Source organism: Myzus persicae, unplaced genomic scaffold (genome assembly GCF_001856785.1).
Source record: "Myzus persicae strain clone G006 unplaced genomic scaffold, MPER_G0061.0, whole genome shotgun sequence".
In the NCBI taxonomy this organism is placed as follows: Eukaryota; Metazoa; Arthropoda; class Insecta; order Hemiptera; family Aphididae; genus Myzus; species Myzus persicae.
In genome coordinates, this window is record NW_019100925.1 from 226,780 (window position 1) to 242,394 (window position 15,615).

Genomic DNA, 15,615 nt, shown 5'->3' on the forward strand with positions numbered 1-15,615 from the left:
CCTACTTCTCTAGTTTTTATATAACGAATATTCTCTAAATGTACGACATTACGCGAGTATACGGTGTCTTTATACACAGGGTAGCCAACTATCTCGATTTTAGTGGGACATTCACGATTTGTGTGTTTTTTTCCGCGTCCCGATCAATTACGGGACAAATTTTCCCCGTAACATAAGGAAAATAATAGCTTAACTTTTCCACATTTGTAAAAACGGCAAAACTGTCGATACAAGGTATCAATAATCGTAATCCAACCAATTCCTATTAATGAGTGCGTGCCGGTATAATTATTATTACTTTATCTGTATTTTTTTCTCAATACCTAATCGTCAACTCGTTGATAAGCGTATATATATATTTATTTTGGAGTGAACTGTCAGTGCGCAGTGTATTACAGTGTTGTGCTTGTGTGCGATTGGTATGTATCTACTACCTATATTATAGTCATATAAAATGAGTGACTTCGAAAAACAAAGAACTCCACTAAAAAAGGTAAAACTCCTTTGTGCTTTTCGTTAAATGCGGTTAAGTTCTTATACCTTCTTTAAAAATCAGAAAATAACAATTTGTATGGTAATTGTAAATTATGTTGAAAAGACTTTTCGATATCTCATGAAAATAAATCGGATGTACAACACCACGCTTTCACATAAACGAATAGAAGTTCTAGTAAAAATTTAACTACTATAAATTAATTTTTTACAGCTAAAAATACTTCAGAAGGTCAATTCGTACATTTATTTGAAGTTTGTAAAGTTTTTCATAGCATAAAAATAAAACATAACCTTTCTTATAATTCTGTCGATTGTGTTTGAAGTTGCTTCCAAAAATATTTATCCATTCAAATATTGCCACTAGCCAGCAAAATATCTTGTGGTTGTACAAAAGCTGGAGAACTATAATACAAAATATGCTTCGACAGTTGGACCAAAATCAGAAGAACTTGTAAAGCATAACTTACATATAATTGTATGTCATTTAAGATTCTGAGCGGAGCAATGAATGTATTTATTTTACAATGATATGTGTTTTTTTAAATTTTTTAGTTTTTAATTGTTATGTCTGTCATCACGGTTTGGGACAGTAAAAGTGCTTCGAATTTCTTCAACGGCAACTTTTTTGGTAGGAAAGTGAATTTAGTTGGTGCATTCAGGAGGTCTGCAACATTTTAAATTCCCAATAGTTTTCAATAGCTATAGGAAAAACAAACAAAAAATTAAGGAAAAAGAACATTTTTACCCAACAGTTTTCGAAAAAATCAATTTAGGTTTTTAGTGTAACTCTAAACAAATGACCATAGATACATGCAATTTTTACTGAATGTTTGTGGTATCATTTTCTATACACCATACAATTTTCAAACTATTTTGAATTTTTGAATCATTTTGAACTACGAGCATATAAAATTTTCATGTATTTCAGTTTTTTTTCTATAAATGTTAATACAATTTTATAGGTTGTGTCAAAAAGTATATAAATTTAATACAAAACTCTTGATATATGTTGATATTGTTACAATGGTAGCTGAAAATTTTTAAAAATACATATACACGTTTTTGTTTTGTAATCATTTTAAGTTCAAATTTAGACGAAATACATATTAACACAAAGAATAACGATTTTAGTCATTTTGTTGTTATTCAATTCTAAAACCGTCCAGTTTTACATAAGAATATATTTTAATATTTTTTCAGCATCACTAATAATTTAAGAATAATGTTATGAATAATATTAATTCAACTTGCGGCTACCGTATTAATAATATTAAGTAGTAACAATATAAAATATCCTAGACTAACTTACAGTCCCCGCTCAGAATCATTTTTCGTATACAATGATATTATATCACTGAATTCATATTTAATACCATCCTTTACAGAAACTTTCTAGACATCCTATGTAAAGCAGAGTGACATTCACTTACCAGCTTTTTATCTTTTTTGAAATTAAAGTTTTCAAAAATAGAATACCATCAATGTGTGGCTTCTTTCCTTTCACATTTTTCATTGAGTTTTCATAATTTTTATTTAGAAATTGACTACAATAAATATCCACAAAATAAAGAAAAAAAAGATTTTGACTTAAAGGTTAGGTTACCATTATCATTTACCTACATGAAAAATACGTATACCTAAGAAATATTTTTAACAATACATCACTGGTCATAACAAAGGTTAAAGTTGTAATAACACAGGATGAGTCACTAATTACCTAGCTTAATGCTCCAGTTTATAAATATAATTATATAAGAGTTTTTATTGTATAAATAGTCGGTGAATAAACCGAAGATTGAATGTTCTACATCGGTTTTAAAATCCAAAAGTTGTTTATGATTCTGTTCAAAAAAATAGAACTCACTCAAAATTGTTTTTTGCTTAGGGATTGATTGTTTGAAAGTACTGTTCTACACAACAACTAACAAGTAATATGTAATACTATATCATCGTCATCCCGTTGAACAAAACATTATCTGCTTTAAAAGGATTCCAAGCTGCTATAAATATTATGGGTTTCGATCTTCAATCATTACGTCTTAATGCAATCGTTTGTCATGACACCCAACAAGGTTATAGACAAAAAACATTCAACAATAAATAATAGACCTATGTATATTTAAACACTTTATTTCAAAAACCTTCGATAGTCAATCACAAATTAACTTACTGGCATTATTTGTACAGCTATGAAAAGATTAAGATTAACCGTATGCTATAAATTAATAATCTCAAAGCTTATGTGGTTGTTGAACCACTTATTATTTCATGTTTTCACCTATTCATTGTAAAGTACGTGTTTTTCTAATCAAAACCTCGTCAATCTGGATGTCCTACAAGGAAATCGTCTATCTCCTACATTGTTTTGTCTTTTTATTAACGATATAATCAAAAATTAGTTGGCGCTTGAATATTTTATTATTAGCCAAAAATGCAATTAAACTACAGATGGGTTTAAATAATATTTGAAAATTGTACAAAAAGTAGTATTTGTATTTATTCAAATACATAATCTAAAATAAATTTTATTTTTAAAAAATACCTATTAAATGCATTGGGTAATATTATTTATTTATTAAAAGTTACAAGAGTACATGATCTCGGGGTTCAACTTGAAGACAAGCTTACTTTCAACTTTTTTAAACATACCTACCTACTTGTCGACATTTCAGTTAAATAACATAAATAATTAACCCAGTCTCGTTTTTATTGTGCATTCATTACCTTGTGTCTATATCACTAACACAAACGCTGTAACCGTTTTTAATTCAAATTTTGATAACGTTAGAATATTAAAATTTTAAACGTATAATACCGGTTTATCTTCGAACGATTTTTGTTATTTTGTTATTAGTTTATTTTATATAAAAAAATCATAGTAGTTTGAAACATCACACTATATTACCTACTTAAAATACAATAGTGTGTACACAATATGAAATTTTAAAAATATTCAAGTTAATTGTAACCTACCTCCTATTTATGGCACAAAATAATACTTATTATTCTTCAGTACATCGTTTTTTAATTATAACTTACAAGTTATAACAAATGATAATATTATATACGATTATATACAATTAGTTATAAAAATATTACCATACTCTTCAGTACTCGGGTTTCACAAATATTCAAGATATTTTGTGTGTTTACTTCGTCAAAATTATTCAAAACTTAACTGACTTTTATAGTTGTATACTTAATTCTAAAAAAAAGTTCAAATTCAATTTAGGGATACTAAGTATATTTATGTGGGTACCTTTATAATATAGTTTAATTTAGCAAGAAACTTCTTCCTAAAAGACATAAAATATTTTTATGAAATATTTTTCAAAGTGAACACTAGTTTAGTGAAAATATTGGTATACCACTCGTTGTCTCACTTGGTGAAAAAGGGAACGGGGAAGGTATAAAAAAAAGTATGTTTAGCCTCTGACTACAGATTTGTGACCTTTAATAACTGACTTGATCGGCTTTCGGGGTACGATGTATTTAATGATATCCCGATAAAGTTAATAAATCAAAAAGGCTCCCAAAGAGTTGAACATATTATCTATACGCTCTATCTATAATACTATCTACCGATGACTTATATTTTAGGTGACTTTTTCTTACCTTTTTTTTAACAAACTATGTAGAAAATATAAACTGAGGGTTTTCGTACTTTAATGCAAAGCATTCAGAAAAGCCATCATAATATTAAAATATCAGTGCACTCTCTATTGAAATAATATCGATCCGTGCTTCAGCCAATGGACCTGTCAACGTTTTTTTGTTATTTAAATATATATCTGAAGTAATAAGCCTAGCTATTACTTTTTTATACTTTTTTGAAACTACCATTCTAAATATTCTAAAATTCGAGGTTTAGATTATTTTGGTTAAGATTTGATTATGTTTTAGATTCCAAGCGGGCCATTGCTTTTGTAATAATGCACGCCTACTTTAGTTCTATTGTTGTTTGATATTTTTAGCTTCAACTATAGAAGTTAAATTAGCTATACTTACTAAGATTTCTATAATCAGCCATATTTACATCTTTTGAGTTTTTCTTTCTATTGATTAATTTATAATATAATATCTATATTGATTTGTACAAATCAGTTTGCATTATTTTATATTATTATTTTTTTTATTTTTTTTACTAGTATTTAAAAAAATTGTTTTGTAATCATATAAAAACATTAAAAACAATAAATTGTCCCCGTATGTCTATTATCTTCTGTAGATCGGAAATTCACTACACATCGATTTCATTTTTTCGAATACCACTTGAGTTTTTTAGACAATTGAAAAATGCTACAAAAATACATAGATGAATAACAAACAGTCGCATTTCAAACAAAACCTAGACCATTTTTGCGTACACCTACTCAGAATCGTATTTTATATGATTTATCATGGTCCCTGCAACTATTATACAATCACTCGCTCTAGTGATTGATTCCAATTGGCACTATTATTGCATTTTTTTTTGTAAAGTTGTTTTCCTTAGAAATATCTTTATTTTTTTTCAACTCACATATTTTTATTTTCTAAAAAGTAAAATTTTGTTTTATTTGGGTATTACTATGTATGGATATTTTAAATATTCTACTGAATTAAATAAAACTAAATATTAAACTACCATAAAACTTAATAGTGAATTTTCAAGAACTATAAATTATAATAATATTCAAATTAACAAATTAGGTTCTCAACACTACGTCAATATTATTTTAACTATATTATACCTCATATGTCGTTCAAATATAAACATCGATTTTCAAGCAGTATCAAATTAAAAACTCTATAAAAGCTTTAAAATAATCATTTTATTCTTGACGGTATCTAATATAACCACAATAATAATATACAATTTTCAAGTGCTCACGACAAGCTCTGAAATAGTGTCATAAAAATGTTCCAGTTAACGGCTTCCACACTTACATTTGTTTTAAATTATGTTATCTTTAAAATCCTTTTATTTATCAGTTAATTCCTATCAATTTTCATGTGTAACCGATTTCATATTATCATGATAATATTGATAATGTATATTTTATATATAATGCATTTCAATGTTACGCGTGCAACAATAAACTAAACCAAGTTTATTATTTTACATGAATTCCATTAACTGTTTAACGATTTGAGTATTTGACATACACACAATGCCGGTTGACCCAAAAAATGTCTACATTCCAAACAAAAAAAGATATTTTAGAAATAATGTTTAAAATTAAATGCATTAATATATTGTCGATTATAATGCTATAGAGTATGATTGTACGAACAAAGTGGAAATCATACCAAAAATGTAGACAAAACGATAAAAGGTGAAATTCAAGTAGGAACTTTATGAATATTGAGTCTTTCCTACTAGACTAACTAGGGGCCTATACTGGCTACACTAATCGATTCAGGTATTCTTATTATAGTATGATTAACAGTATTTACCGTTTTGTGGTCTTAAGTGAAATAAAATACTTAAATAAAAAACCAAAATTAAGTTATCTTTTGAACAATGCTAGGTAATGTATATATTTTATTTTACAATATATAGCAATACCATAGTTTTTATGATATCTATCATTATTCATTAAATAAAGAGTTTCAATTAATTTTTTTATACCTATATATTGTAATGTACAATTATTTGTATGACACAATTCATTTGACACTGAACTAAAAATAATAGATAAATAAGTACAAACTAAATAGTAGTAGGATTTATATTTTATAATCAATTGAATTTATTTTGAGTAAAATAACAAAATATATAATTGCCCATTTATTTAAATGAACCTATTATAGTTTTAAATTTCTAGTATGGTTATATTACAATTTGCTGAGTAGAATAGAAATAGATACATTAATTATTGTCTTCTTTTTATTTTGAATAGTGTGAATTATCATAAGATATTTTACCTATATACCTACTACAATATTATTCCAATTCAACATACCTAATATAAAATGAAATCTGAATAGTATAGCATTTTATTTTTAAGATTCTAACTTCAGTACTTATGCAGTTATGAGTAGGTATCGCCATAAAAATCAGGGATGAATAAATTATTTTATACTTATAATATTTGAAATTTTAATAAGTACTTTGCCTTTGGTTTTAAAGATTAAAAGTTTGTATTATTACTCTGATTTCTGCAAACTTTAAAAAATGGTTTCCTTTACGAGGAATTATAGATTTCTATTTATTGACAGAGATATATTGAGCTAGGTGAACCAAAACCATTCAATTTACTTTCAAATATTAGAGCATATGAAAGGCATATAAAAAAACAATATACAAACTCAAAATAATATGATGATTGATGACTTCAACAGACCCTAATTCGAATTAAAATTCTAAATTAATAAGTTATACACAAACAGCCATTATACGTAGGTACCTACCAATATCAAAATAGTATAACTACCCATAAAGATTTCACATTTATAAATAAGTATACAATATGCAAATATATTAAACTATGCATTGTGATTTAATTAAAAACAGTACTTTAATTAATAGTCTATCTTTATACATTTTTTCATGGTAAAAATGTAAAATATTGTAATATCATTTATTCAATACAAAAATATTAACAAAATGTTAAAATGAATAATTCATTTCAATATAGTTAAAATATTTAACTATTAAATACTTGTTAAGGTAGAACATAGAAGATGTAGAACATACTTACGATAACATATTTTTAATCTAAATTGTGTTTTAATTATTTAATATAACCATATTTCAAAAATACCTTGGTACATTAGTACTTAATTGATGTCTTCTCGTTAAATTTATCACTTTATTCCAATGATAAAATGGGAGAAAGTAGGCAATTACTCTGCCGTATAGTTGGTGACGATTGTACATCATCATTGAGTAAGTCACTGTAATGTATATGTTAAACTTGAATTCAATGATAAATTATTCAATCATTCCATACGAAAAACGGTTTAGAGCAAAAATGATCTGTCAGCCTATATCACTAAGTATATTATAGCTATGATATATTTTAATATTTATTATATTATATAAATTGCTATTGTAGTAATTTTTTTCAAGCTATCAAATATCTATAAATAACTCAAAAAGAATAAAAAAATTTAAAACTCGTACCATGTACTTACAATGTATTTACAATTATTAATTTTTAAATTAGGTACAGCAAAATAAGAAAATCGGTTCAGTCGAAAATTAGTTTTGCATAAAAATTTCTGTTTTTTTTAATTATTTTTATATTATAAGCCATTATTTTAAAAGTTACCTGAAATTTTGAATTTTGACCTCCCAAAAGTACCAACTAGATTCACTTTCCTACCAGAAAAGTCATCGAAGTTGAAAATCCCAGCATTTTTCCTACTATAAAACATGTACAAATACACAAAAAAGGCACATCGTTATCAAATCAAAACATTTATTGCTCCGCCCAGCATCTAAAAAATAACACATTTAATTAGAGAACTTTGCTCCTTGACTGAGATGTTTATTATACAACTGTTGGCATTAAATAAAACCTATCCATTATAGGTTATTTATTTTTATTTATGCTATCGATATTTTGTGTTTTGAGTTCATCTCTACTAATTTGTAAGAAAATATTATCGGAAAATAAACAACCATGTTCTAATTATGATTTGATAATAATAAAATTAAGAATATAACATTTTACATTACTGTAAATACGAACATTGTAGTGTTGTGTAAAAGTGAATTATTACGTGATATTTACTTTATTAAATTATGTTACGGAGTTTCAAGTATTATAGCGGTTTTACGATAGCCCGAAAAAAACACGTAAGGAAAACATGTATCCTTTGAATACATCATATTAAAATATTATAGTATATTGTGTCGAATGTGTTTCTAAAATAGTGTGTTTAATGCGTTTTAATAGACCGGGAAAGTGATAGCCATAAGAAGAGAAGATCAATCAGTATGGGAAAGGAGAGCCCCATTCGCACCAGCCAATGTGGCCGAATTAACCAAGAACGGCGTCAAAGTAATCGTCCAACCGGCAAATAGAAGAGCTTATCCCGTTCAAGTATAAATTATATAATGTTTTAATGTAAAATATAAATGAAACGGAAAATGTGCTATTTCACGTCGCGTGTTATTTATATAATATGCATATTTATATACTATGTATATTTTGTTATGAATGTTTAATGATGCGAATGATCCGTGATATTGTACATTTAACCGTCCAAGAAAAAAAACCTTTATGGCTTTATTATGTTAATGAAATGTAAGAAGAAGCTTAATACTTGAGGTTTTGATTACAAGACTTATATTTATAGTCGTTTGTTTAAATGCATGATTTAAGCATTTCATTATAAATTACAATATGATACCTCGTAGTATATAATATTATAGATATGTACCAATAATAATAACGTGACTGTGCAGTGGCGTATATTTGATTGTTATATGGTGGGGGGGGGGGATAAAATAATATTATACACAATTAATGTTTATCGGAGTGCTTCACCCAACACAATAAGTCTTATCAAACACCATACCTAGTTAAAATATTCAGAGTTCACACTACCATTGTGTATATTATATGTATATTTACTAGGTTACATTATGTCGTCTAATTTACCAATAAAAAATGAACTGGAGTAGTGTAAACCAAATATATTAAGAATTTAAGACTACCCACAAACAAATTAAATCATAAAATTGAGTTACCTTTTAGATTACTATTGCAGTATGCCAATTGGTATGATGAAATACCTGAAGTTTACGAGTCACAGTACGACACTCTAGTCATTGGACATTTTGCACAATTATGTATATGTTTATGTAGAAATGATTTAATAAACAAAAAATAATAGAGAATAAAATTATGAATTAAAATAATATTTCGATAATGCAGGTATGCAAGTATGCCATTTCAAAAATTGACACACACATAAACATATCCAAGGGGTACTGGTCACAGAACAGAGACAATATTTTACTAATAATGATTATTGATTAACAATATTTCATATATATTATCTACACAAAAATAGTTTCATGTGAATAAAAAACGTTTATTTGTATACCTCCTCGGACAAAAAATTAATGTTTTTGTGATTTAAATTCATAATTGACAAATACTTAATTTTATACAAGTTTTTTATACAAGTCATTTTCATAAAGTGTATACTGTATATTTTTCATTCCAAACATTTCAAAACTGAATTTGTTTGTCCTTGGGAAGAGGATTTATCCCGAAATCGCCTCCCCCCCCCCATTTGTACACCATTGTGACTGTGTATAGCCAGAGTATAGTGTACGATCTAACAGTTTTCGATTTTCTCTTTTTATGTACATGAGTATCTTAATACACGTTAAAAGCGACGACCGGCCTTGACCTCAATATTATTATACTAAAAATACAGAACTTGGTTACTTGTACCATTAATTAATATCCCACATTCAAATAGGCATATGTTAGCGCCGGAGCAGTGATACAAGAAGACATATCCGAGGCGTCAGTGATATTCGGAGTGAAACAGGTCCCTATTGATTTGTTGCTACCGAATAAAACCTACTGCATGTTCTCGCACACAATCAAAGCACAAGAAGCCAATATGCCCCTGCTGGATGCCATCTTAGAAAAAGTACAGCATTTAAAATTAGTGTACCTACCTATACTTCTAAGTAGTTATGATGTTCATAACAAACTTTGTAATTAATGTATTGACATACGTATTTTGTTTTTGTAAAGAATATACGGCTAATAGATTATGAAAAGCTGATGGATTCTTCCGGAAATAGAGTAGTGGCTTTTGGGAAGTACGCCGGGATTGCAGGTATCATAAATATTTTACACGGTTTGGGATTGCGATTGCTAGCTCTTGGACACCATACACCACTCATGGTAAGTCGGTAATCCGGGTTTTTTTTTGAAAAGTCTTTATAAATAAATGTAAATGAATCTACATCGTAAATCATCATTGAATTCACAGCACATCGGGCCTGCCCACAATTACAGGAATTCGATGATGGCCAGACAAGCGCTAAGGGATGCCGGGTACGAGATCGCGTTAGGCATGATGCCTAAATCGATAGGCCCGATTACGTTTGTCTTTACGGGGTACTGTATGAGTGTTTTTTTTACTAAGAAAAAAAATGAATACTAGAAAACTGTTATTATTATTAACATGCCTAATGTCAAAGGTCTGGAAACGTATCGCAAGGTGCACAAGAAATATTCCAAGAGTTGCCACACGAGTACGTGCCACCGTCTATGCTCCAAAAAGTTGCAGAACATGGAGGTAGTACAGTTTGATATTGTACAGTGTAAAATAATTTATGATGGTGAACTATTTATAAATTATACACATTTATTACATGCATGTATATACTATTATCCGATTCCAATTATATACGAAGAATTGTTGTTAATATCTTAGGCAGCACAAAGTTTTACGCGTGCGTTGTCACGCGTAAAGATTATTTGGAGAGAATTGATGGCGGCGGGTACAATCAAGAAGAATATGAACAATATCCCTCCAAATACAGATCAACGTTCAACAAAAAGGTTTGATTTGTCTCGAAGTTGTCTACTTTATAACTGTTAATTATATAAACTTCTAACAGTTTATTATTATAGTAATGATAATAAAGGCATTGTTAGTAATAAACTAATAACACATGATAATATATGCACGTATATTATTATCATATTATACATAATACATTATCCGTTCGACGCAGATCGCTCCGTATGCTTCGGTCATTATGAACTGCATATACTGGGCTCCAGATTGTTCCAAGCTATTGACGGTGCCGGATGCCAAGTCGCTGCTGACTCCTTCTCAGCTACCGTGGATACCGATATCCGAAGGCGCACCTGGACTTCCACACAGGCTACTGGGCATCTGTGATATATCTGCAGATCCGGGCGGTTCTATAGAGTTCATGAACGAGTGCACAACCATTGACAATCCGTTTTGCCTGTATGACGCACATTTACACAAAGACACCAAAAGGTAAGGGGAGTGCATGTATGAAATGTAAAAACTGACAAGTCGCGAATGAGATGAATTTTAATCAATTGTATGCGTGTCCGGTACAACTAACAGTTTTAGAGGATCGGGAGTGTTGGTATGCTCGATAGATAATATGCCGACGCAGCTGCCAATGGAATCCACAGACTTATTTGGAAACTTAGTACTTCCATACGCCATGAATATACTTCAATCGGACGCCACTAAACCACTGGAAGATCATGCTTTTTCGCCGGCGGTTCTAGGAGTGAGTCTATCACACTCATAATGGTGTACTATTTTATTATATTATATTGACAAAGATTCGTCGTTTGTAGGCTATCATCGCCAGCAACGGATTGCTGACCGAACGGTTTGAATACATCAAAGAGTTGAGACTAGCCAATAAATTTGCTTCCTTTAAGTCCTCCAACGTTGATCACACCGGCAAAAGAGTATTGGTGCTCGGTTCAGGCCATGTGTGTGGACCGTTAATCGAATATCTCTTAAAAGACGAATCGTTAATAATCGTGCTCGGTAACAATTTATAAATTATAATTATCAGTTGTTATTACTCATTGCTATAGGACGTCAGAATATACTCGTATTTAATGTGTTTATTTGTACAGGTTCTGTGGACGTCAGTGGATCCAACAGCTTAGCAAACAAATTCAATAGAGTTCAGCCAATTCAAATAAATATTTTAGAGGACTTGAGTTACTTAAAAGAGCTTGTGGAACAGTCGGATTTGGTTGTGTCGCTCCTCCCTAGTCAATTTCACCACTTGGTGGCTGAACAGTGTATAGAATTGAAAACAAACATGGTCACGGCTTCGTATTGTTCGGATAAAATGTCACAGCTGCACGATAGGTAGGTACCATCGAAAAATGCAGGGCCGAAAAAATTTGTCTAAAATTTAAAAATGTCTATCCTCATATAATAGAGCGGTCGAAGCCGGTATAACCATTGTCAACGAAGTTGGCTTGGACCCGGGCATCGACCATCTGTTGGCCATGGAATGCATCGATCAAATACACGAAGAGGGTGGTAAAATCGACTCATTTGTATCATATTGCGGAGGTTTGCCGGCTCCCGAATACTCCAACAATCCACTGAGATATAAGTTCTCGTGGTTTCCTCGTGGGGCGCTTGTGAACACCGTAGCTGAAGCCAAATACCTACGAGATCACGAGGCAAGTATACAAAATGGTTTTAGCGCATCGCTTCATTTCACACTTTTTTTTGCATAATTGAACCAAATGTTATAGATAATCGATATCCCTGCCGGAGGTGCTCTAATGAAGAACACGACAGAACTGGATTTCTTACCAGGATTTTCGTTTGAGGGTTTCCCAAACCGAGACAGCACCCGATACGCCAAACTTTACGGCATAGCAGCGGAAGTACAGACCATGCTCAGGGGTACGATACGGTACAAAGGTATGATCGGTATTCACAAAAACATAAAACAATCATATATGACAAATATTTTCTGACGTTAATTGTATAAATGTCACGAACATAGGTTTTTCTGAGATGATGATGATACTACAAAAGCTACGGCTTATCGAGTCTAAAGACCACGCAGCCCTCCATCCAAATGGACCAGACATCACGTGGGTAAGTGTCTATAGCTAAAAATAATCTTATGATGGTGTGGTTGTAAGCTTACAACTTAAAATGAAAATTTTACTGAACCAATAACTGGTATTATAAAGTATTGACGTGATATGCGTTTTTCAGGTACCGGACAATATTATGAATTATATAAATATAGGTATTTAAACGAAAACATAAAAACTACGCCGTATATTAATTAATTTAGTTTTACTATTTTTTGTGAACAAATAATAATATAATATACTTTTCTTGCATTTTTTCTACTAACTATAATAAAATATAGAAGTCTTCATAATTTTATCAGTTTTATGTCGGCTAAATACCTATACATACCAATTTAACAGATATCGGAAAAAAATAGTGTCAACTCAGCTCTAGTTGCATAATATTATGATTATACGTCTCGATTATCGGTTTACTCTACTGTATAGTAGGTTTATTTAATATTATAAATACGTTTGTTTTGGCACAGTGTCAGTTGATTTGCACGCTATTGGATATCAATGACATCGACATGTTCTACGAAAATATGTTGTCAAAAGTAGCCGATAAGATCGGTACATCAGTCCTGGACAAAGTCATGGATCTTGGACTGTTAACAGAGGAACCAGTCCTAAAACTCGGCTCGCCGTTGGACACATTTTCACAGTTTATCGCTTCAAAATTGTCTTTAAGTGAGTATAATATGTTATAGGATTATAGGAATATTATAGCGTATTTGTACCTATATAGTATTATATATAATTACATTACCCGTATTATATTATCATTGTATAGTCAATGCGTGAACTAAATTTTAAAAAGTGATTGTTATTGTTTAATTTTTATTTAAACTGTTCCTCAATTGAAACGTAAATTCTTAATACATTTTTGCGATTTTTCGGTACAGTTTGTAGCAATGTAGTTAGTTTTCTTATTTGTTTTTCTAACTCAAGCATTGTTATATTGCATAATGGACGCGCGTAGTTATTGTAATATTGTATACTGCATCGGAAACTTGCAATCGTTTTTGTTCACACAGATAAAAACGAAAGGGACCTGGTGGTGTTGTACCACGACATCGGAGTTCTGTATCCCGGCAATCGGTATGAAAAGAAATTAGTAACACTTGTGTCTTACGGCGAAACCAATGGATACACAGCAATGGCGAAGACAGTTGGAATACCGACAGCAATAGCAGCTACTATGGTCCTCCAAGGTGAACAATAATCAAAGTTATCAGTTGTATCTACTCGTAAAATGACAGTGATCTTAAATCAATCATATTATATAGTTGGTACTAACTTAAGTCCTTAAGGCTTAAACGAGAGAAAACGAAAGATACCTACCCAGTTTCTTTCTACGATAACTTCCTTCACTCTGGTTTCATTTTTTTAATCGTGGTTTTTGAAAATTACTTGATTTAAAAACAAATCTATAGTAATTTTTTTGTGGAAACTGGAACCGACGAACCGTCAAAATCTGTCGACTAGGTTTTTAAACAAGTTTAAAGTTCAGTTGTTGATGCCCGTTATGTGTTCACAATTCAAATTTAGTTATGATCCACAAACTACTAAGCTATAATAAACTTATTAATTATGTAGTGGCTGTTAGCAAACAGTAATTTAAATATAATTTTTTATACTAAATTAATGTAATATAGATACATAATATTATAAAAGGTATCTCAATGAGACGAGTTATTGGTATATTTTTTTTTGACACGACAAAAAAATGAAAAACAAATGTAGCCGTCCAATATAATATAATACAGCCAATTTTACCTACATTATTTTTAAAAATCAAATTAAAAATATGAACTGAGAGTTGAGACGTAGATAATGGGATAGTGGGACACTGTAATGCTGAATATAATTTATAAGTGAAGTCATTAGAATGACTATATGGTAATTTATTCCACTATACAAATAATTTACATATACACCTCCCACAGCACAGTAGCCTACCACAATAATTATTTAGATAGTTCGAATTTGCAAATACACAATTCCTCGAGAAGTCACGGGACACCGATTATAAATATTTAAGGTTATGTACACTAATCTTTCAAAATTGTCATTACAGGAGAAATACAAGCCAAGGGCATGGTGTTGCCGTTTACCCCGGATATTTACAGGCCCATGTTGACAAGATTAAAGCTCGAGGGAATATCTGCGCAAACCACGAACGTCCGGTCATGATTTTATTGTATTTTTCATCGGAAATAAAACTTTTTATTATATTTGTCCCAAAACGTCATTATGATGTGATACTTGTTATGTAAATTTGTATTGCGTAGCTTGTTCATGCATACAATATATAATCAACATTAATTATTATATTATAATCATTACTCGACCACGTATGACTAATATCATATCGTGCAGTGGTGATATTTCTGGAGAGGCAAAAAGTTGACCCCTACCTCTTTTGAAAGTAAAAAAAATATGTAGTTAAAATTATTTTTTCTGCGAAACGTAGTTGTTGGTTTATAATTTTAGTTAAAAAATTTAAAAAAATTATTCAGCCCTCCGTTAGGTTTGA

The 15,615-nt window shown here is 30.1% G+C and overlaps 1 protein-coding gene across 3 annotated transcripts; it reads left to right on the top strand.

Annotated features, from left to right (window-relative positions):
• Positions 1-357: 357 nt before the first annotated feature.
• On the top strand, positions 358-15,410 carry LOC111026856 (alpha-aminoadipic semialdehyde synthase, mitochondrial). Of its 3 annotated transcripts, none has more exons than XM_022305015.1 (17): positions 358-493; positions 8,385-8,531; positions 9,925-10,101; positions 10,209-10,361; positions 10,450-10,577; positions 10,661-10,758; positions 10,897-11,024; positions 11,201-11,475; positions 11,569-11,740; positions 11,811-12,009; positions 12,102-12,342; positions 12,416-12,665; positions 12,741-12,912; positions 12,998-13,092; positions 13,565-13,766; positions 14,114-14,290; positions 15,157-15,272. In XM_022305015.1, the coding sequence occupies exons 1-17, from the start codon at positions 455-457 to the stop codon at positions 15,270-15,272; spliced, it is 2,769 nt and encodes a 922-aa protein (XP_022160707.1). In that variant the 5' UTR covers positions 358-454. The 3 variants fall into 3 exon arrangements, with proteins under 3 accessions (XP_022160707.1, XP_022160708.1, XP_022160706.1); XM_022305016.1 differs by lacking the exon at positions 358-493 and adding an exon at positions 2,538-2,567; XM_022305014.1 differs by lacking the exon at positions 358-493 and adding an exon at positions 8,231-8,284 and having other exon boundaries at positions 15,157-15,410.
• Positions 15,411-15,615: the final 205 nt, after the last annotated feature.